General features: G+C 43.1%; 1 protein-coding gene across 7 annotated transcripts in view; it reads left to right on the forward strand.

The window, feature by feature from the left end:
- The window catches only part of SMC4 (structural maintenance of chromosomes 4), a 30,021-nt gene extending 7,104 nt beyond the window's left edge, over window positions 1-22,917 (forward strand). For all 7 annotated transcript variants that reach the window (XM_079315318.1, XM_079315314.1, XM_079315313.1 and 4 more), the window contains exons 6-24: window positions 10,918-11,082; window positions 12,620-12,747; window positions 12,961-13,101; window positions 13,809-13,959; window positions 14,210-14,374; window positions 15,028-15,261; window positions 15,798-15,983; window positions 16,403-16,564; window positions 16,649-16,874; window positions 16,966-17,045; window positions 17,684-17,836; window positions 17,935-18,061; window positions 18,707-18,896; window positions 19,370-19,514; window positions 20,063-20,236; window positions 20,620-20,802; window positions 21,297-21,529; window positions 21,910-22,093; window positions 22,621-22,917. In XM_079315318.1, coding sequence (XP_079171444.1) covers window positions 10,918-11,082; window positions 12,620-12,747; window positions 12,961-13,101; window positions 13,809-13,959; window positions 14,210-14,374; window positions 15,028-15,261; window positions 15,798-15,983; window positions 16,403-16,564; window positions 16,649-16,874; window positions 16,966-17,045; window positions 17,684-17,836; window positions 17,935-18,061; window positions 18,707-18,896; window positions 19,370-19,514; window positions 20,063-20,236; window positions 20,620-20,802; window positions 21,297-21,529; window positions 21,910-22,093; window positions 22,621-22,809 — 3,216 coding nt within the window. In that variant the 3' untranslated portion in view covers window positions 22,810-22,917. The remainder of the gene's footprint in view (window positions 1-10,917; window positions 11,083-12,619; window positions 12,748-12,960; window positions 13,102-13,808; window positions 13,960-14,209; window positions 14,375-15,027; window positions 15,262-15,797; window positions 15,984-16,402; window positions 16,565-16,648; window positions 16,875-16,965; window positions 17,046-17,683; window positions 17,837-17,934; window positions 18,062-18,706; window positions 18,897-19,369; window positions 19,515-20,062; window positions 20,237-20,619; window positions 20,803-21,296; window positions 21,530-21,909; window positions 22,094-22,620) is intronic.
- Window positions 22,918-22,934: the final 17 nt, after the last annotated feature.

The raw sequence follows: 22,934 nt of genomic DNA on the forward strand, positions 1-22,934 counted from the left end.
GGATCCTGATGCCCCTTATTCCAAGAGGGAATTATATTTCTGACTGCAGGAGTTTGGAATCCTGAGGTCCTTTTTTTCCAGGAGAGAATTCTATTCCTGATTGCAGAATTTGGGGATCCTGATGTCTTTTTTTTCCAGGAGGGAAGTGTTCTCCTGCTGTCCCTTTTTCCAGGAGGGATCTGTTCTCCTGCCTGCAGGATTTGGGGTTCCTGCTGTCCCTTTTTCCAGGAGGGAACTGTTCTCCTGCCTGCAGGATTTGGGGTTCCTGCTCTCCTGCCTGCAGGATTTGGGGTTCCTGCTCTCCTGCCTGCAGGATTTGGGGTTCCTGCTCTCCTGCCTGCAGGATTTGGGGTTCCTGCTCTCCTGCCTGCAGGATTTGGGGTTCCTGCTCTCCTGCCTGCAGGATTTGGGGTTCCTGCTCTCCTGCCTGCAGGATTTGGGGTTCCTGCTCTCCCTGCAGGATTTGGGGTTCCTGTTCTCCTGCCTGCAGGATTTGGGGTTCCTGTTCTCCTGCCTGCAGGATTTGGGGTTCCTGCTCTCCTCCCTGCAGGATTTGGGGTTCCTGCTCTCCCTGCAGGATTTGGGGTTCCTGCTGTCCCTTTTTCCAGGAGGGATCTGTTCTCCCTGCAGGATTTGGGGTTCCTGCTCTCCTCCCTGCAGGATTTGGGGTTCCTGCTCTCCTGCCTGCAGGATTTGGGGTTCCTGCTCTCCCTGCAGGATTTGGGGTTCCTGCTCTCCCTGCAGGATTTGGGGTTCCTGCTGTCCCTTTTCCAGGAGGGATCTGTTCTGCCTGCAGGATTTGGGGTTCCTGCTCTCCTCCCTGCAGGATTTGGGGTTCCTGTTCTCCCTGCAGGATTTGGGGTTCCTGCTCTCCCTGCAGGATTTGGGGTTCCTGCTCTCCTCCCTGCAGGATTTGGGGTTCCTGTTCTCCCTGCAGGATTTGGGGTTCCTGCTCTCCCTGCAGGATTTGGGGTTCCTGCTCTCCTCCCTGCAGGATTTGGGGTTCCTGCTCTCCTCCCTGCAGGATTTGGGGTTCCTGCTCTCCCTGCAGGATTTGGGGTTCCTGCTCTCCTGCCTGCAGGATTTGGGGTTCCTGCTCTCCTCCCTGCAGGATTTGGGGTTCCTGTTCTCCCTGCAGGATTTGGGGTTCCTGCTCTCCTCCCTGCAGGATTTGGGGTTCCTGTTCTCCCTGCAGGATTTGGGGTTCCTGCTCTCCCTGCAGGATTTGGGGTTCCTGCTCTCCTCCCTGCAGGATTTGGGGTTCCTGCTCTCCTCCCTGCAGGATTTGGGGTTCCTGCTCTCCCTGCAGGATTTGGGGTTCCTGCTCTCCTCCCTGCAGGATTTGGGGTTCCTGCTCTCCCTTTTCCAGGAGGGATCTGTTCTGCCTGCAGGATTTGGGGTTCCTGTTCTCCTGCCTGCAGGATTTGGGGTTCCTGCTCTCCCTTTTTCCAGGAGGGATCTGTTCTGCCTGCAGGATTTGGGGTTCCTGCTCTCCCTGCAGGATTTGGGGTTCCTGCTCTCCCTGCAGGATTTGGGGTTCCTGCTCTCCTCCCTGCAGGATTTGGGGTTCCTGCTCTCCTCCCTGCAGGATTTGGGGTTCCTGCTCTCCTGCCTGCAGGATTTGGGGTTCCTGCTCTCCTCCCTGCAGGATTTGGGGTTCCTGCTCTCCCTGCAGGATTTGGGGTTCCTGCTCTCCCTGCAGGATTTGGGGTTCCTGCTCTCCTCCCTGCAGGATTTGGGGTTCCTGCTCTCCCTGCAGGATTTGGGGTTCCTGCTCTCCCTGCAGGATTTGGGGTTCCTGCTCTCCCTTTTCCAGGAGGGATCTGTGCTTGTCCCGCCCTAGCAGCACGTAAATATTGGAGTGTCAAAGAATCCTTCAACCCCAATATTCTTGTGCTGCTTCAGCGTGGCAGAGACTCAGCAACTGGGGCTGCTTTTATCTGAACTCCATCTGTATGAATTAAAATTTTCATTTTTGAATTGTTTCATCTACTGCTCTCTGCAGCTCTCACAGAGACATGGTTTTACTGAGAAATGAGTGGGGGGAAAATGAACTGTGCATAAAATAAGTGCAAGAAAAATCTCCTGGATTGTGGTTGTTGTTTACACTTGTTTATCAGCTCCAGAAATTACAGTTTACAGCCCCTACTGTAAAAATAATCACAATTTGTCACTATAATATCATTTATATTCATGTTTGACCTTCACATTCTCAGGCTGGATTGCATCTGTTTGCTGTTTTATAGTCAGGCTGAAGGGAACAGTATTAATTTTCTTCTAGTTTTTAAATCAAGAGAATTTTACTATCTGCCAGCCAATTAAAATGTAAATTTTGCTACAAGCATTTAAATATTAATTCCATTAAATAACTATTTCTGCCATTGCCTGTAATTACTAACAAGTCCCAAATCTACTCTGGTCTAGAAATCAGAAATCAGTGGGAGCTTCCCAAGGTCTGAAATGTTTTAACAGTTTATTTTAGGCCTGATTCTGTCAAAGGAGCTTCCAGTTCCCCTCTAAAAAACCCAAAATATTTAAAAAACTTGTTGCTGGGTGGTTGTGCTTGCTTCACTTCCTCCAGGCTTTCTGTGCAGTCCTTTTTTTACAGCTACACCCACAAAAAGAGGATATCTCTGCTTGTAAGTCTCCATGTAATTAATTATTTCCTCCAACACTTTATTCCTCTGTTTTCTGCTTCAAGATAGAGCAAGAAGCACCTCTAGGAAAACAACTTGGAGCAAATACATCCTTTTTTTTTTAAAAATATAATTGTTCTAAAATCTCATTTTGCCAAAATTTCCAGAAGGGAGAAATGTAAAGTGAAAGATGAAGCAGGGTGAGAATTCTGGGGCAGAGAAACCCAAAATTCAGAGTTAGAGAACATTGGGAAATTTGGAAAAGAATATTGATATCTTCATTTATTTTATATTCCCCCCCTCCCCAAATGGGATTTGGTTTTTTTTTTCTCCCACAAATTGTTTCAATGAGGGGAGCACCCCTTTTTTTTCCTGAAAGTTGGAATTTCAGCTTTTCCACCCTTTTAAAGGGAAATAAAGAGAAGTAGAGTAAATATTACCCATAATTTTTTATTTCATCCCACCAGGTTTTGTCTCAGAAACTGCACTGAGATTTTCTGCTTTTTTTTTTTTTTTTTTAAGTCTTTCTGACTGAGGGCAAATCCTTTCTCTTTGCCTTTTTTAATTAAAATCCACTGATCTGACTGTCCAAAATTCAGTATTTCCACTTGGCAAATGTAGCAATATTTTCCACAGAATAACAGCAGAACTTCAACCCCCAAATCTTAAAATTTATAGTTAGAAGGAAATAAAACCATCTAAAGCTGTAGGATTGCATTTCTCCCCCCTTAATGTTTTCCAAATTATTTAAAATTAAAGGGATAAGTAACAGGTTTATTTGGCTTTTAACTCATTTTTTTAACAGCAAAACTAAAAGTTTAATTAAACTGAATTTAACTAAATATTCCTTATTTTAACTAAGTTATACAGCTCTTTTTTACTATATCAATAGGGTGTAATTAAAATATTTCATTTGTACTCTAGATTTTTGGGGGAAAAATCTGAATTAAGGATTATCAAATGCTGGTTTGGGTATGTGACACAACATTTGGTGTCAATACTAAAGAAAATGTTGTAGGAGAACATGTCCTACATGTAGTAACAACACCTTTAGAGCTTTGATTTTATCTTGCTCACATAATTGCTATTACTCAATGGAAAATATTTGCTTTTTAGAAGACTGCTTCAGTTTTTTTTGCTTCCTTTTCCCCTTTCACCCCCCTATTTTGCAGTGGTTTTCTGCTGATTTTGGTGCTTTTCAGGGTAAAATTTGAAAGCTGAATTTTGATTTAGGTATTTCTGCTGATGCCAAACTGAAAATATTCAAATCAAACTGCTGCTGACTTCTGTGAATAGAATCACCAAAAAAAAAAAAAAAAAAAACCCACCTGTGGGAAAATAGAAAATGTGAGAGTAATTGAGTAATTCTAGAAAAATTACAAATTCTGTGCCTGAGCTTGCAAATTGAAATAAATCTGGTTTCAATGGGATGTTGCCAGCACAGAACAGAAGGAGTTTGTCAATTCTGAGATCCTTAACTCCAACACTCCATAGTGCATGTTTTTAATAAATTGCACTGTGCTTTTAATATTCAGGAATAGACAATTAGTATTCAGGAATAGACAATTATTATAATTATTATTTACAATTATCACTAATCTGTTGCATTTTCAATGAGCTTGCCACAGCCTGAAACTGCAACAGGAAAAAAGTGTGTTTTGTCACTTAAAAAAAAAAGAGAATTTTGGGGGGAAATTTGGCACCTTGCTGCTGCCTTTCTGTCTTCCACACCTTCCAGGAACTTAGAGAGATGTAAAGAATAAGAAATAAAATAATTTAGCTTTCACTGAAAGCCTTGGAACCCTGCTCTGGTCAGGCTGACAAAATCAGAATAAGTATTTGTGCTGTTCTCTGCAGTGACTCCTGAAAGGTTAAAAAAAAATTAAAAATCTCAGCTTGCTTTCCTTTAAGGAATGATGAAAAATGGGAGCACTGCAGGAATGGCAGGGAAGGGAATTTCTGGAATCTCTGGCCACCTCTGGGATGGGCAAGGTGAGAAGCAGAGTCCCCAAAAAGGGTGAAAAAAGCCAAATGGAGCTGCCCAGGTACAGAAATATTGCAGAATTCATTCTGCATTCATAGCAGCAAACTTGGAAATTGATCTGAATTTATTATAGAATCTCACAAATAAATTAGAACTGCTTTCAGTCCAATTTGTCCTAATTACAGTGGTATTCCACTTGAATATATTTAATAGGCTTAATTAAAATATTCTATCATCTAAACAACTGCAGAATGTCAGGTTTTTCACCTGCTCCTGTGTGGAGTCACTTGCAGGGGAGTGGGGAGGAAATGAGGGACAGATTTTTCTTCTCCTTTGAGATAAAGCAGAAATTCCCAATTGTTGAGGTCTGTGCTGCTGCTGGGACATTGGAGCTGTGGCTATCAATGGGGTTTTAAATGGGATTATATTAAAAAATAAAAAAAAATCTGTGCTGCCACCACTGGGGGTAAAGAGAGGGTTGTTCTGCAGAAAACCATGGAAAAATGGGAGGAGAAAATGAGTGATAATTGAAGAATTTCTTTAGAGCACACCAATAACAAATCAACCATTGCAGGTTGGTTTTAATAATTCTGACTTAAATCCAGAGTCACTCTGGATTTGCACTCATTTTGTGCTCTTATATTAAACACAAGAATCTCCTTAAAACTTCTAAATTTATTTCCAGAATTGTAGTTTTGTGCTAACAACTAAATGTTGTATAAAGGCTCAATGTGAGATTTTTCCTAGTCTCTGGCCAGTGGTGACATTGTAGATTTTTATACATTTATTTTTTTTTTTATTTGATTTTATTTTATTTCCCACTGGCTTTTCCAGGAAAGGAAGAGTTTTTGGTGCTTTTTTTCTCCTCCTGTATATTCACCATGTGGTAAAATTGAAGGGTAAAAATGAGATTGGACTGCAAGTATTAAATAATAGCAACAATAACATGGAATTACAGGGAAAAAATCCCCAAAACAATCTATTTTAACTTCCCAGAGCTGTGTTACAGGTGGAAAATAATGAGCTTATGAGAATATTGGCTCTCTCTGTACATATTCCAAAATCCATGGATGCAGAATTGGGCAAAGTTTTGTGAGATGGGATCAAATAAATAAATAGAAGATACAGAAATTTAGGACTTTTTTTTTTTTTTTTGCCATTCTTTACTGTACCTCTACTTAAAAATGAGAACTACCATTGTGATAAAGTGAGGGGAAAAAAAACCCCAAAAGCCAAGTGTGAGCACATAAAAGAAAAATTTAAAAACTGAGATCTGGGAGAGGCTGAAATCAGTGGAAGCTGCAGGAAAGGGAGACACTTGTCTCATTTTGCTGCCTAAAGACATTTTACAGAGAAAAATGCACTTTTGCTGCTTTGTTAGCAAAGAAATTAATGGCACAAACCAGGAAATAAAAATGCAGTGAGAAAATAAAATTCCTCACCACCCAGGCTACTTTTCCTCTAAATTTTCCCCCTCTTTGGCTTTTGCTTTTTGCAGTTCCAGGTTGTGTCAGCCAGGTGGGATTGGAGCTGAATGAGCCAAAAACTGAATTTAGGAGCAGTAACTTTGTGATAATGCTGCTTCTCTGTATGCAGGAGTGGGGTAAAGAACCAAAGCAAAAGCAGGAATTAGTTTTGCATTTTCTCTTTGAAATCTCTAGAAAAACCAGCTTTATTATAAATATTGCAGATGTTTTAATGTGATTTTTCTTGGAGCAAATCCTGTGTCACTCTGGCTTTGCTCCTTGTGATGCTGAGGAGTTTTCAGCTCCTGGAGAAACTCTTGTAAAATCTCTTCATTTCCATTTGCTTCAGTGTTTGAGAATTGAAACATTGCTGTGCTCTGGAAATCAGAGTAAAATGTAGCTGAGTTTTATTGGAAAACAGAGTCAAATATAGCTTGAGTTTTATTAAAAGGAGTTTGCCCTGTGCTGGGTCACTTTTATCTCAAATTTCATAGTAAAAAGTTCAGAAAATAATGAAATGTGGGGTGTAATTTGAATTAAGATGAGTTTTTTACACTTGGATAAATAGTTAAAATGGTTCTTACAACTGCAAGCACTGCTTATATTAAATTTTAATTATCCATGCATTTATAGTACTATTTAATCACAAATATCCCTTAATCTTGTGATGCTTGATATATTCAATTATGTCCTAATCACTGCTTTCAGATATTAATTCCATTTCATTTATGTAATACCATAAAATTGCAAACTAATTAATGTAATCACTCAATTTAGAAAGCAAATTGTACATATTGAGAAGTTAGAATATTCAGGTATTATTATTAAATATTAAGTTACAGGATAATTGGAATTGTGCTGGAACAGGTGTTATGGTTGGATTACAGAAAAGTTTGCTGAGACTCAAAGATTTGGGTCTCAATAAGAAAACTCCTTTTTTTTTGGGGGGTTTAAAAAGCCTTAAAAGCTTTTCTGTTATAAAAATCTGCTGCTGCTACAGTGAAGCTACTAAAATAATGTCCTGAATTTTTAAAATTTGCCTTAAATATAGTAAATATGCTTAAAAATACCAAGTACCATAGTCATAGTTGTAATATATTAAATTATCTGGTAGTTTAATGGGAAATTGAAAGAAATTTCTATATGTTGAGCTGTCCCCAACCCGGGAAGGTTTTCCTGATCCACAGTGTTGCATTTTCCAGGAAAGATTTTTCTCTCAAGCCATTTCTCCTGAGCACAACTGTGACTTTCACTTCAGTCAGATGTCACATTTCTCTACCTCTGAGTAATGATAGAAAGCTTCCCTAAAAAAAAAACCCCCCAAACCTAAATCACCACAACTGCACCACAAAATTCCCCTCAAAAACCACCCAAAGTTCCCTCAGCTCCTGCCCAGGGCATGGTGCATTCCCAGCTACTCAATTCCAAGCTCTCCCAAGAGTCTCAGCTCTTTAAAACTGAGCTTAACACAGGAAAAATTGAGAATCCAAAATCCTAGAAAAGTGGTTTTACCTCCTTAGTGCCACAATTCTTCAGTGGGACATTGACCCAGAGCTTTGGGAATGCTGCAGTGACAATTCAGACAAAACTCAGGGTGTTCAAGGTGCTGCCTTCCCAAAGCTTTATCCCAAATATTCAGGATGAAAAGAGCAAGCCAATAAAAACAAACATCCTCCCAGGTTCTCCAGAAACAGCTCATCCTGCCCCAGGACAGGCATGGATGAGATTTTGAGAAGGAATTCTTGGCTGGGATGGAATTCCCAGAGAAGCTGGAAGTGTCCAGGACCCCCTGGGATAGTGAAAAGTGTCCCTTAAGGCCCCTCCCAACACAAAAAATGTTGTTTGTTCTTCATGAAGAGTTCTCTGTCTCTTCCACAGCAGAATTTTAGGATGGAATGTGGTGGCTGCATCCCAAAACTGCCTCATTCCCATTCAGTGCCCCACAGTCCCAGTTAGACCAGTGGGACTGGATCCTGTGCACAGCTCTGGGAAAGGAGACCCAGTCCCAAAGGGAATTACCTCTGTAGGATCTTGTTTCTAGATACAGGTGCAGGGAAAGCCTCATGAATAGGTCAAACTTTCCCTTATCAGGCAGTTAGATAACCTTGTTTAAAATTTTAATCCATATGTGCCAGAAAATACTGGATAAACTCAGGTTAGAGCTGCCTGAGAAGATCAGCTGTTTTCCAGCTTTTAGAGAAAACTGGTTGTGGGCAAATTCAGAATTTTAAACCTGTGCTGGAACGTGCTGCTGCTGTTTGCCAGTCCTTAAAACTGCTTTTTAAACTCTTCCTCTTTACTTAGGTACAACAGAAAATTAAATTCTTAAATTGAGGAAGTATCTTAAACATCACAGCTGTGCAAAGAAACCCAAGTTCCAAATTGCAGGATTTTATTCCTCATGCTTTTCTCCAGAGGAGCCACTTCCAGCTGAGAGGGGCTCTTCTCTCATTTTACATCCCCAGGGCTCAGCTGGTGGCTGGAGATGTTCCCCCAGGTGAGGGTGGTGTAGGATTCCTGATAAAATCCCTGAGGAATTCTGTGGGAACTGGTGCTGGGATGTGTGGCCATGGTGTAGAGCTGAAGATGGCCCCTTGGCTCCACATGGATGTGGAAAGCTGCCCATGCTGCAGAGGCTGGAATTGGGTTTGTAATTCCATTTTAGAGCCCAAAGGGCTTGGTGGGTGTGGAGATGTGGAATCCCAGGATGGTTTGGGATTAAATGCCACCCCTTTGCTATCCCAGGGATCCAGGGGCAGTCACAGCCTCTCTGGGCACCTGTGCCAGGCCTGTCCCCCCTGCAGGGAGATTCCTTCCCAAAATCCAATCCGAGTCCTCCATCCTGCAGCTAAATCCCTTCCCTGTGTGCTGTCCCTCCAGCCCTTGTCTCTCCACGTTTCCTGCAGCTCCTCCAGGCACTGCAAGGTCACAGTTCAGTCACCCTGGAGCTGCTCCAGGACAGATCCAAGGCTGCTTTTTTTCCAGGAATTCTTTTCTTCCCTTGTGTGGATGTTTGGCTCCTTGTTGGCACCGCCATGCCTGGGTGTTGACATCCATTTTGTTTGTCTGAGCAGAGCCTGCATTTCCTTTTTATTTCACACAGAACCCTGCCCTGAATCCCTGAGCCACAGGAACACAACTGAGGGAAGGAATTCCAGAATTGCCAGGGTTCTGGTGGCAGCCCTGGCAAAGCTGGGGGTGCCAGCTCTGAGGAGCTGCCCCAGCTCCTTCCTTCCCCTCCCTGCTCAATAAATGGCTGCCTGCCCTGCCTTGGTTTCACTTTCACAACCTCGGGGCATCTCAGCATTCATAAAGAGCAAGGAGCTCTGGGGCTTTGAAATTCACAATTCAAATAGTGGAGCAAGTAGTGAGCACTGATAATTAATTAGGGAACACTGAAATTGAGTTTCAGCAGTTGTAAAATCTGTTAGCTCTGGTAATTGTCAAGAAGAGCAGGTACAACCTTTTCACTATCAATTAAAGAAAACCTTTATTATATATTTTTTTTATGGAAGCATTTTTGTTTCTTGAATCTGAGCTCAACTAAACAGATTTTTTTAATATATTAACTTAAGTAGTATAAATATTATTTAATACTTAATAATCTTTATTATTTAATTAATAATTATGAATATACTTATTGAGGATAAAAATAAGAAAATAATTCAAGAACTCACATTACTGAGCTACAGAGAAACCCCACAGCTGCATCATCATCTTTCTTAGAGGTGGTTAATTATCTTTAGCCAAATAATAAAAATTGGATTCATTCCTTGCTTGTCCATAATTCCATTTTTCCTTGTTAAACCCAAGGTAGGTTTGTGATTTCCAGCACTGAACATGAGGGCTGTAAACCCAGTGTAGAAACCTCTCAGTCCTGAGCAGCACTGAGTTAAATCTTTCCTGTCATTGTTTTCCTGTGGATGTAAACAGAGGAAATGCTTTTATGCAAGGAGGAGAAAGATTTCTGACAATCCCAGAATCTCTGAGGAGCTTGCAGAGTTTCCTCCCCCAGGAGCTGACAGGCAGTTTTGGGGAGAGAGCTCCACCCTTCTGTGCCAAGGCAGCAAATGGGTAATTGGGGTTTGACACAATCCAGCAGAGCTCTTCACAAACTGATTGTTTGCTTTTTGAGATGTGCAAGAAATAAAAATAAGAGTTGGGGTTGGGGTTTTTTGTCTTGTCAGACCTGCAGCAGTAGAACAAACTGTCCTTGTCACTGGCTCTGCTTAATCCTTTCTAAATCTTATTTTTGAAAATTAAGATTATTTTTAATACCACCTAAATGACTTAAAATTTATGTGGTACATGAAGGGAAATTCCACACAGAGACCCTCATACCTAAAGGATCCTTTTCTTTTTCCACCAAGGAAGCCTCAATTAAATGAATTACAGTTCCAGTTCATCCATCAGCCAGGATTTTATGGACTTTGTTTCTAAAGAGACATTTAGGGACTTCAGTTCTGATTAAACTCTCTTGCCAAGGGCCTGTTTATTCTCTTCTTATTTTTTTAGGTTGGGGAAACCCATTTTGAATATTTAGAGAACAAAGGAACAGTCAGACCTGCAGGGTGGCTCCACATCTCCTGGGAGAGGAAATATCTCTTCATTCTGATCTTTGTTTTCCCCAGTAAAAGTGAAGGTTGGACTTGATCTTGGAGATCTTTTCCTACCTTAATGATTCCGGACTATTCCAGTTTGAATAATTTTGATCACCGCCTTATTTTATTCTTTATTTATTTTACAATGTCTCATACTTATTCCATCCCAGACAAAAAAACAAACAAAAAAACCAATTAAGAAAAGAACCACTGCACTTTTGTTTCCCAAGGGGGAGGTGGAGCAGATTGCCATGATGAAGCCCAAGGGGCAGACGGAGCACGACGAGGGGATGTTGGAGTATTTGGAGGATCTGATCGGCTCGGCGCGGCTCAAGGAGCCCATCCAGAGCCTGTGCCGCAGGGTGGAGCTGCTCAACGAGCAACGGGGGGAGAAGGTCAGTGCAGCACTGCCAGCTCCTGCAAGGGAGATCTGACAGCACAGCCTCACACATGTGTGTTTGGAACAGAACATGAAATGTGGGTTCTAAACCGTCCTGGTTTGAAGGACAGGTGTCTGCCAAGAACCCGTCAGTCAGGGTGGTGGCACAGTCCCATTCCATGGTGCTGCATCCTCCTGCAGGGGCAGATGTGGCTCAGCTGGAGCAGTGCTCCTGGAGAAGGTGCAGTTTCCTCTGAAGCTCCAGGAATGATGTGGAAGGGTCTGGTTTTCCTCTGGAATCCAGTGGAAAGAAGGTGCCTTGGTGTCCAAAATCTCAGTTTTTCTCTGGGTAGGAAAGGCTTGGCTCCTGCCCTGGCTGGAGCATCTCCCAGTGGGATGATGGAATTTTATCAGCCATGCCCTGGGACTCAGTGGCCATGAACAGGAGATATCTCCTGGAGGGAGGATGGGCTGTGGGAAGATAAAGATGATTGCCCAGCTGGTTTAACAATGGCCCATTAACAGGAGATATCTCCCACAGGGATAAGATTCACTGCCACACCCAGTTTTTAACAATGGCCCATTAACAGGAGATATCTCCTGGAGGGAGGATGGGCTGTGGAAGGATAAAGATGATTGCCCAGCTGGTTTAAAGATGCCCATGAGCAGAGAATATGTGCCAGGAGATCAGGGTCACTGCCCTACTGGTTTAACAGATGGGGACAGAATCCACATTTCTGGCCACATCAACCCAACACAACTCTAAAGAAAGAACAGAAAGTATAACAAGTTTTGATATAGAAGAAAATAATTACTGAGCCAGTCTTACTGGGTAACTAAGAAGTCAAAGAACAAGAGAGTTGGAATGACTGAGAAATGGATAAATCCACCTCAAACAGAAGATGTTTTTACCAAGCAAAAAGATTTTCACAGACAGACCAAAATGCCATGTTGCAAGTAGAAAAAAGAAAATTTTCCACTGCAGGAAAACTGAGAAACAACTTCTAGCTTGTAGCATACTACCTTTTGTGATTGGAAAATAGTAACATAAATAAGGTTATGATAGTAGAATAAAGTTATGGTAGGCTATAGGTGATAGTAAAGGTAATGATTAGTTGTCATGTATTAAAATTATCTAATGCAAAGTATATAATGCATTGTAACCAGAACTAGAGAAAGCTTTCAGACAATCCCACACCAGCCCTGTGGAGAATTCCAACTGCACAATTCCTGCTGCTCAACCTGCTTTTGCAACATTTTATTGGTGCATTGAGTGTTAAAAGGGCTAAAAAAGCTCTAAATAAAATCCAAGTTCATTTTTTTGACGTGTCCGTAGTAAATCCCATGGAAGGCTTGTTTTAAAGGTAACCAACACCTGGAGTTGTAGGAATTAGATTTACAATCTAGTCAGGAGGGTGAGAGAAAGAAAATCACCATAAAAAGAGGTAATTCCTGATACCATTTTCCCAGAGGATTCATGTGCTAGAAGGGTTTGGAGTTTTCTCCTCATAGTTTCCTCCCTGCCTCAGCTCTGCCCCTCTTGTTTTCTCCAGCTAAATCGAGTTAAAATGGTGGAGAAAGAAAAAGATGCCTTGGAAGAGGACAAGAATAAAGCCATTGAGTTCCTTTGCTTGGAAAACCAAATATTTAAGGAAAAGCATCAGCTCTGTCAATATTACATGTAAGTAATTCTCAGGTTTGAATCTAATGTAGGGCTGCTGTTAAACCTTGCTTCAGTATCTCTAATTAGAAATATTTTCTAACCCCAAATTATTGTTACTTTTTGATACTTTACTTAATCCTGATGTTACACTGAGAATTGGAATTAAAGATTTATTATGAAGATGGAGAAAAGGATTTATTGTTTTTTATTTTTTATTTTTTTTTTTTCTAGCCATGACCTAAAGAAACGAATAAATGACCTGGAAATGCAGAAGGAGAAGATTAATGAAGAGACTAAAAGTGTTAATGAGAAAAGCAGTAAACTTGCAGAGGAAACAAAAACCAAGAATAAAGCTTTGAAAGAACTTGAGAAGTGAGTACTTCAGGGATGTGTAATATCATGTTTTACATGTTTCCCACCAAAAAATTCAATTATCTGATGAGCAGAGTCACTTCTGGTACATCTAAATGCACAAAGAAGCATTTAAACTAATGCACAAAAATAAGTTAAATGCACAAAAATAAATTTAAGCAAATTCACATTGGTCTGATTTGGTTCTAGGTAAGATTCAAAATTAGAATAAGAAAATGTCTGATCTTTGTAATGGATTTTAAATATTTCTTTATATTGATTGTACAAAAAAAGAATTAGTAAATCCTTTTTAAATTTACAACCTTATTGCTTAGGGACATGGATTTGGGAATTTTTCCCTGGTTTCTTCATGAATCATTTATGCAAAAATGTTAAAATGTTAAAAATGTTTCTTAAAATTGCTTTTCCTGGGTGCTGATCCCCAATTCAGCTGCAATATTGACCTGCTCAGTCTCAGGGAATTACTGGGGAGAGATGGGAATTATCAGTTCTGTCAAGAAAAAAAGTGAAAATATTGCTTGGGTAGTTGATCTTTTTCTGACAGAACATAATTTTCCCAGGGATGATACTGGGAATATAGTGAATATTGAATGTTGTTAACCACAAAACCTGAATAATATTAGTTTAAATTCTTCATGTTGACTTATTAAGCCAAGCCTTATTTTTAAACTGCATGAAATCATTCTTTTTTTCTTTTTTTCCTTCAGGAAATACAATAAAATTACCAAATTCATAGAAGAAAACAAAGAAAAATTCACTCAGCTGGATTTGCAGGATGTGAAAGTGAGGGAGAATCTCAAACATGCCAAGAGCAAGGCTAAAAAACTGGAGAAGCAGCTTCAAAAGGACAAGGAAAAGGTGGGGGATGGCTTGGAAAAGTGCAAGAGAAAGTGGGAAAGGCACAAAGAAGGTGGAAAATGGGGTTGGAATTGTTTTAATCAGATATTTTCAGTCATTAAATCAGCTCAAGGTTTTATTTGCTGATGACTCCAGGAATGGAGTTAATTCTTGGGTCTCTGTCACCCACTGGGGATGCCTTTGGCTGGAGGAGGGGTTCAGGAGCTGCTGTCCCAGTGGGAGAGGAGGCTCAGAGTCCTTTCCTGTGCAGGTGGAGCAGCTGAGGAATGTCCCCTCCACCAACACCAAAGCCATTGAGGAGGCCACAGCCAAGAAGGAGCTGCTGGCCAAGGACAAGGACAAGGAGGAGGCCAAGCTCAGGCAGGTCCTGGCCAGCCTGCAGGAGGAGACCAAGGGAATCCAGAAGGAAAAAGAGGTTTGGACAGGCAGGAATTACCCACCTGCTGTAACTTGATCCTTCTAAAGGAAACCAGCACCAGGCACTTGTAAAATGCCATTTATTGACATTGTGGTAGTTCAGAGGAGCCTCGTTGAGAAATTAATCTGAAATTAATAATTACAGCTAACTAGCTCATTCATAGATTTAATATAAATAATACATTCTGATTTTCTGCCACCAAAACATTTAAGCCAATGGTGTTGCTTGAATAAATAAATATATTCTGGAATGGTCTGTTCCCAGCCTTTTCCACACTCTGTGAATTAATGGACAGCTACTTTAACATTTAGTTATTTTGGTGGTGATGTACAGAACCTGGAGGCTGGAAATTGATCCTGTAAATTTGCAGGGTTATTTTCTGGCCTTGAAAAGGTGGATTCTCTATGGATTTGAGCTCCCACCTTTGAGAAAACAACACAAAGCTTGTGTGGAAATGCTCTGTGATAACTCCTGAAGTTCATCATTAGGAAAAGCCTTGTTAAATTCCCAGCCATTAACGTTCATTAATAAAGAAGTGCTGCTTGTCCCTGAGAGCAGAAGTGTTTCCTGCTGCCAGGGCTGGAAAAGCAGATGCCATTTGCTGTTGCTGTGCCAGCTGAGGGGCTGAGCTGTCCCTGGTGTCTCTGCAGGGCAAGGAGAAGGAGCTGATGGAGTTCAGCAAGGAGGTGACGGAGGCGCGCTCCAACATGGAGCTCGCTCAGTCGGAGCTGGAGCTCTACCTCAGCAAGTACAACTCTGCTGTGGCTCGCCTCAGCCAGGCTCAGGAGGCCCTGGGCAGCACCTCCAGCACCCTCAGGGAGAGGAAAGCTTCCATCAGAGACATTGCTGTCAAATTACCCCAGGCTGAGCAGCAGCTCAGGGAGGTGAGCCTTGCCTTTCCCATTTCATTTTGGGTCACACACAAAGCAAAGGCCACTCTTCTCTGTGGTGAAAATAAGCCATGACCCATCTCCTCTAAAAAATACAACACTGAAAAGCTGTTTTCTAATACTCACTTTGCTGGTGGAGCAAATATTGGATTTGCTTTGTTAAACCAATGTTGATTTAAATGAAATCCTACATATCCCTGCAAGGGGATAGATTTAATTTCACACTGAGACATGGCTGCATTCCTGAGCCTTCTTCAGGCCCTGGCACAGGTGTCCCAGAGCAGCTGTGGCTGCCCCTGGACCCCAAGGCCAGGTTGGACAGAGCTTGGAGCAGCCTGGGACAGTGGCAGGTGTCCCTGCCATGGCAGGGCTGGCACTGGGGCAGCTTTAATGTCCCTCCCAACCCAAACCATTCCTTGAATTTCCTTTCTTGCTCCTCAATCATTCCCCAAAGAACAAAGCCATGCTTTGAAGACTCCCTGAATGCAGTAGGTTTTGGGAGACTGAGCCAATGTCTCTGAACCCCCCAGAAAGAGAATGCTCTGGAGAAGCTGGAAAGGGAAGAATCCGGGAACAAGGATCTCGTGCGGAACCTGCGCCGCAAAGTGGAAGAAGCCAAAAGTTCATTGGCACAGAGTCGGAGCCGAGGGAAAGTGCTCGAGGCCCTGCTCCAGCAGAAGAAATGTGGCAATATTCCTGGGCTCTATGGAAGGCTGGTAAGGTTTACAAGGCTCTTAGAGTTTGAGTGTTGTATTTCAGAGGAGCTGAGTGGTGTTCCTGTGATGAAGTGTGGGATGCCTCACTTCCCTGGCATCAGGGATTTGGAAAGCAGAGCTGTAAATCTTGTGGACTTGCTGTAAAATCAAATATTTTTCACTTCTTTCCAAGCTACGTTGGTTTAAAGTTGTGAAAATTCAGAGCTGAGATTTTCATTCCTGTTGCACGTCAGTGTAATTGTAGAAGTGCTGGTTTTGTATTCTGCTTTTTTTTTTGCCCAAGGGTAATTATCTCTGCTTCAAAAAAATCAGTTTATTCAGATTTTAAAAAGTGCATTTATGGATTCACTGGGCCAGAACTCAAAGAGCAGCTCAGGTGCCACCTAAGCAGTGTTTGCTCCTTGTCCCCCCATCCTCAGGGAGACCTGGGAGCCATCGATGACAAGTACGACGTGGCCATTTCCTCCTCCTGTGCAGCCCTGGATCACATCCTTGTGGACACCATTGACACTGCCCAGGCCTGTGTGAACTTCCTGAAGGCTGGAGGCATTGGAGTTGCCACCTTTATAGCCCTGGACAAGGTGAGTCCCACCCTTGGGAAAACAAAGCACTTACCTCAATATTTATCCCAAAGATTGATTCCTTGGTTTCCTTTGTGGATGTAGATGGCTGTCTGGGAAAAGAAAATGCAGAAAATCCCAACCCCTGAGAATGTCCCTAGGCTCTTTGACCTGGTGAAGGTGGAGGACCCCAAAATTCGCCAGGCCTTCTACTTTGCTCTCAAGGACACTCTGGTGGCCAAAAACCTGGATGAAGCCACCAGAATAGCATTCCAAAAGGAGAAAAGGTGGAGAGTGGTAACTCTGCAAGGACAAATCATCGAGGTGTCAGGTACTGCAGCCCCAGTGGAGCTCCACTGGAAGCACTCTGTGGGTGAGATTGAAGCCCAAGGAGTTCTCTGACCTCATCCCTTTTTCTGTAGGAACCATGACTGGTGGGGGAGGAAAAGTCATAAAAGGCAGAATGGGCTCCTCAGTTGTCATGGATGTCTCAGAAGAAGAGGTGAGTACATCATGGAGATGGAATTCCAGCAGAATTCCTCCCTTTGGGCAGTTCAGTGTGAGCAGGAGTGATCTGGGATGGAAGATGATTACAAAGGGTTACAAAACAGAATTCCCAGTGTTAGCAGAGGTTATAATGCTTCCAAGGGCAGCAGGATAGAAGGGTTGGCACTGGCAGGGGCTGCCCAGGGAGGTTTGGAGTCCCCATCCCTGGGAGTGTCCAGGGAAGGCCTGGAGGTGGCACTCAGGGCTGGGGACAAGGTGGTGACCAGGCACAGGCTGGACTCTGTGGTCCTGGAGGGCTTTTCCAGCCTCAGGGATTCTGGGGTTCTGTTCCCAGCCCAGCCCATTGTTGAATTCAGTGTTCAGTGCTCCCTTTGATAGCTCAGACACCATTTTGGCAGAGCAGGATACAATTTGCTTTTCCTTCTGAATTCCACTTAGATTTTAATCTGGAGCTGCTCCAGTTGTTTCTCACTGGCAGAGTTGGTGCTCCCAGCACTCAGACTGCCCAAGCTGAAGTTTTCACTGCACTTTCTCCTGAGTTTTAAGAGCTGTTGAGCACAGAGATGAGCCCTGGCTTGGTTCTGTCATGGTGACACCAGAATAATAAATAAATAATCCTCTCACTCTGTGTAGATCAGCAAAATGGAATCCCAGCTGCAGAGGGATGCCCAGAGAGCTGTGCAACGTGAGGAGGAGAAATCCCAGCTGGAGGAAATCATCAGGAAACTTCAGCAGGACATTCAGGAAATGAGGAACACCTCTGAGAAATACACAGCCAGCATCCAGGTGAGAATCCCTGAGCACTTCCCAGCCCCACACAGGCCTGGCTGCTGGCCAGGAGTTTGCAAGGACAAGATTCCAGCCCAGTTTTGTCTTCTCTGCAGGGTTATTCTGAACAAGAAATAAATCTCAAAAACCAAATCAAGGAACTGGAAGCCGATGTCACTGCTGCCACTCCAGACAAAACCAAGCAGAAGGAGTTGGAAAAAGTCCTTGATGGTTATAAAAAAGGTACAGTTTGTGGAGAGAGGGTTAGAGATCAAAATTGTACTAATCTCTTTTAGTAAAAGAAGATTTTGTGCTTCAGTTCCCTGTCTTGGTTTGGGATCTTGTTTTTCTCAGGTGTTTCTGAAGATCAGAGAGTAAAACCCCTTTCCTTTGTAACTGCTCAAGTTCATGTTTCAGTCAAGCTAAAGCAAATGTGAATTTCAGTATTTTGTTTCTTTGCTTAGATTTTTGTGGTTGTATCACACATCCATAAGGAAATTTAGTTTAATTAGGGGTAAGAATTATTAATGAGGACGTAATGATATAAAAATCAAGTGAAGGTTTTTGCCAGGCTCTGAGCAGGCTCTGCCATGAGTCTATAAAAGAGATCCCTGTATTTGTGGGAACACATCCCTTTTGTGCAGTGATGCTGTTCAGCAGGGGCAGGAACCACAGTTACACCAGCCCCTGGGAAATGCTGGTGGCCAGTTCTTAAAATGTAACTTTGGAGCATCTTCCCATTAATTAAATGGAAAGAACCACCATGGAGTAACTTCTAATGCTTTGGTAGAGCAGTGACAGAAAGAAGCTGGGTGGATTTTGATGTGTGTCCCAGTCAAACTCCTCATTTATCACAGCACAGGCTCTCAGTCCCTTTCCCTTGCACAGATTATGAGAGTCTGGCTGAGAAGGCTGCAAAGATGGAGGAGGAAGTGAAACGCCTGCACCAGCTCATCATGGACACCAACAACCAGAAACTGAAGGCTCAGCAGGACAAAATTGATAAAATTGACAAGGAAATGGATGAATGCTCCTCAGCCATCACCAAGGCCCAGGTGGCAGCCAAGACTGCAGAGAGGTACTGCACTCACTCAGTGCCTAAGTGGGGCTCAGGGAGGGAAAGGGAAGGCAGAGTTTGTAGTTTCTAATAGTTTACAAATCACATTTAATCAGCACCTCTCTAGTGTTTGCCTGAATTATTTCTCTAATATTGCTTAAACTGCAATACTCAGGATAAAGTCCAAAACAGCACTCAGTTGGATGTGCTGGAGCTGTTCAAGTCTGAAGGGACTGATTTCATCAGGAGATCTGTCAGGAAATAAAATGGATCTATTTTTAATGGGAACTCACCAATCCATAGAGATTCCAAACTCTGAAAGAAGAAATAAAATCAGTGAGGTTTAACTGCTGAGGAAAACAACTTTGTTTTCCTTGGATCCTTGTGGAGTGGGGGGAGTTGGTACCTAAAGCAGCACTTGCTGTTATCAGTGAGATTGTGCTCCTGGGTTGTTGCTGTGCTTTGAGGTGCACTGAGATCCCTTCCCTGGGCAGGAACCTGAAGAAGTCACAGGAGGCTCTGCAGCGCACGGAGAGGGAGATGGCAGAGAATGAGCAGGAGATGAAAAACCTGACAGCAGAGATGACAGCACTGGAGGACAAAGCCAGTGAGGTGATGAAGGAGTGCAAGCAGGCTGAGGTGAGTCCTGGGGGCTCAGGGATATCAGGGAGATCCTCCCCGTGTGCCCCTGATACCCCATTCTCTCTGCAGGGCAACCAGGCTGTGGCAAATGGTGGATTTTTATTTTTTATACTCACCTGGGAATTTATCCTGACCCAATTTAGGGAAAAAAATTACACCAGGTCTCCCCAAAGAAATTGCTGGGTTTAAAAGTTGCCTAAACATAAATGGGGGGACTTTAGTTTCTCATCTAGATTTCCTAGAGAGAGGGAAAATCAAGATGGCTGAAATGTTTTCAAATAAATCTAAAATTTGATGTCTTTCTCTAATTAGCTAAAAATGAGTGCAGGACCTGTTTGATCCAGATCTGGAATGAAAATACAAACTGCAGCATTTTCTCAGTCATTCCAGAATTCAGGGATCAGTTATAAATACAAGTATATTTATTTGCTTCCATCAATAGCCATGAGTAAATTAAATGGAAAAAAAAAAAAAAAAAGGGAGAACATTTTTGTAGATAATTGATTAATGCCCTTTTTTGGGGCAATTGCCATTTTTCTATTCAGGAAGCTTTGCCAGCAGTGCAGGAGGAGCAGAAGAATTTACTCCAGGAGATGAAAACTATTCAGGATGCTGAACATGCCCTTCAGAATGAAGCTCTGAGCATCAAGCTGAAAATGGAACAAATTGACAGCCACATCTCCACCCACCAGGGGAAGGTTAAATACTGGCAAAAGGAGGTAGGAAATGGTTTTGTTCCTAAAAGTTAAATCAGGGAATTGTGGAATGGTCTTAAAGCTCATGCAGATCCATCCTCAGGGACACCTTCCACTGTCCCAGGCTGCTCCAAGCCCTTGGACACTTCCAGGGATCCAGGGGCAGCCACAGCTTCTCTGTGGATCTCACAGAACCATCAACATCCCCTTAAAAAATTTAGGAGAAAATTCCTCTTCAGGTCCCAGCTCCTTGCTGTGTGTGCAGGAACAGAACATGAAGACAAAGAAACATTTATTCACTTTTTCACATGCTATTTTAAAATGACTGGAGCTCAGAAGCTTCCCTTTGCTAAGCCATCAAAGGCCCATTGTAGAGGCAGCTGCAGGTGCGTGTGTTTGCATTGCAGATCTCCAAGCTGTCCCTGCACGCCATCGAGGGCCGCGCCCCCGAGGAGCTGCGGCCGCTGGGCGGGCCGGAGCTGGAGGCGCTGCGGGAGCCCGACGCGCTCAGCAAGAAAATCGCGCTGCTGGAGGCGGAGCGCCACCAGCTCCGCCCCAACCTGGCGGCCATCGCCGAGTACAGGAAGAAGGTAAAGCTGCAATCCCCGGGGAAACGGGGCTGATCCTCCCCCTTCCCTTTTGGAAGGTTGGAATTGGTTTGTTCCTGTTGTTACCGGCCGAGGTGGAAGTTGTTTCTAGTTGGTTTTTGTTCCCCGCACCGTCAGTGGTAGGTGACAAGGACTTCCTGGGTGATCTTGGAGGCTTTTCCTACCTAAATAATTCCATGATTCTCCTGGGGATGTTTATTTAATAGGATCAAGATTCCACAGCCAAGACAGACACACAATAGCTGGATTTTCCCTCCTCACATCAATAATACGGAACCATTCAACAGATGAAATGTTATTTATTTTGACACAGGTTTTTTGTTAGCCCCTAGCAGCAGAGATGGGAAAAGAGACAATTTGGGGGTTTTGTTTCAGGGCAAAAGGAAAGTTTGAATGGTAGGAAAAGTGGTCTAAACTCTGAAGTGGGGGGAGGCAGCTGCTCTAAGATCCCTTGGGTTTGTTCTTTTCCCCTGCAGGAAGAGCTGTACCTGCAGCACGTGGGAGAACTGGACAACATCACCAGTGAGAGGGACAAATTCAGAGAGGCCTTTGAAGGGCTCAGGAAGCAGAGGCTGAATGAATTCATGGCAGGATTTAATGTCATCACCAACAAGCTGAAGGAGAACTACCAGATGCTCACACTGGGAGGGGATGCTGAGCTGGAGCTTGTGGACAGTCTGGATCCCTTCTCAGAGGGAATCATGTTCAGGTTTTCAAAATACTTCATTTTCTATTAATTTTTAATCATCACAGTCATTTTCTCAACCTGTTTTTACAGTAAATGTTCACTGACCATCAGTGAACCAAGGTTCAATGAATAGTGACAGCAACCACAACTTTTTAGTTCTCAGAGTCATTTCTTTCCCCTAAAATCAGGTACTAAAGCAGTTGGAAATTAATTCCCAGGTCACTTCATCCTACCTAGGGAGTGATGTCAGAAATTCTGTCAGAAATGCTCCCAGGATCAATCCACCATTCAGTGGCAGCTGAGCTGGGACAGGCAGTGAGCAGGAGGGTGAGGTGCTGCAGTTCCTGTTTGCCAGGCTGAGCTCAGAATCCCCCCCAGCCCCAACTCTTGCTCTGTTCCAGTGTCCGGCCTCCCAAGAAAAGCTGGAAGAAAATCTTCAACCTGTCAGGAGGGGAGAAGACCCTGAGCTCCCTGGCCCTGGTGTTTGCCCTTCACCACTACAAACCCACCCCCCTCTACTTCATGGACGAGATCGACGCCGCCCTCGACTTCAAGAACGTTTCCATCGTGGCATTTTACATCTATGTGAGTCCTCATGGCCTCACCTTGCTCAGATGTTCCCTCCTCCCCCAGGAGGGACACTGGGGCAGTTGAAGGTGTGGGATGCTGCAGTTTGGCTGCTCCCCTGAACACACAGACACTCCCAAAAGCTCTTGTCAGACACACAGCTGTCACTGATGGCTCCAGGGATCCTTGGATGTCATTCCCAATGCCATTCCCAGTCATTCATCAGTGCCTTTGATCTATATCTTAATTAGTATTAATTAATTTTTTTCATGCTTTTAAAATTTCTGCCCTCATCACCGTATTTAATGAAAGCAAACCCCTTACAAGGCTCCAGCTCAGGTAATTAAACACTGAATATTCAGAGTTATTATTAACTGCAGTTTTGGGGAAAGTGGCAAAGATGAGGAGCAGCTACTTGAGATTAGGGAAACACTCGGAGGTTCCTTCCTGCAGCTGCAGTTTTAAACTTGGCTTTGTGCTCCACACCAGGACAAAGAGGGGATTTTGGGGATGCTGGGCACTAACACCAATCACTTCTGTTTCAGGAACAAACCAAGAATGCCCAGTTCATCATCATCTCCCTGAGGAACAACATGTTTGAGATTGCAGACAGATTAATTGGCATCTATAAAACCCAGAACACCACCAAAAGTGTGGCCACCAACCCCAAAATCCTGGCTGTGAAAGGACTGGAGGAACTTTGCCCTGCTGAGTGCAATGTAGCCCAAAAATAAGGAGGAGGCAACTTCCAGCCCCATGGCTGCTGTTTCTTTTTGTCTGATCTCATTATGTATTTTTGTAAATTTTGAATAAAGTTTGTAAAAAAATTATATTAATATAAACCCAGCCTCAAAAAATT

Source organism: Erithacus rubecula (genome assembly GCF_903797595.1).
Source record: "Erithacus rubecula genome assembly, chromosome: 11".
Lineage (NCBI taxonomy): Eukaryota > Metazoa > Chordata > Aves > Passeriformes > Muscicapidae > Erithacus > Erithacus rubecula.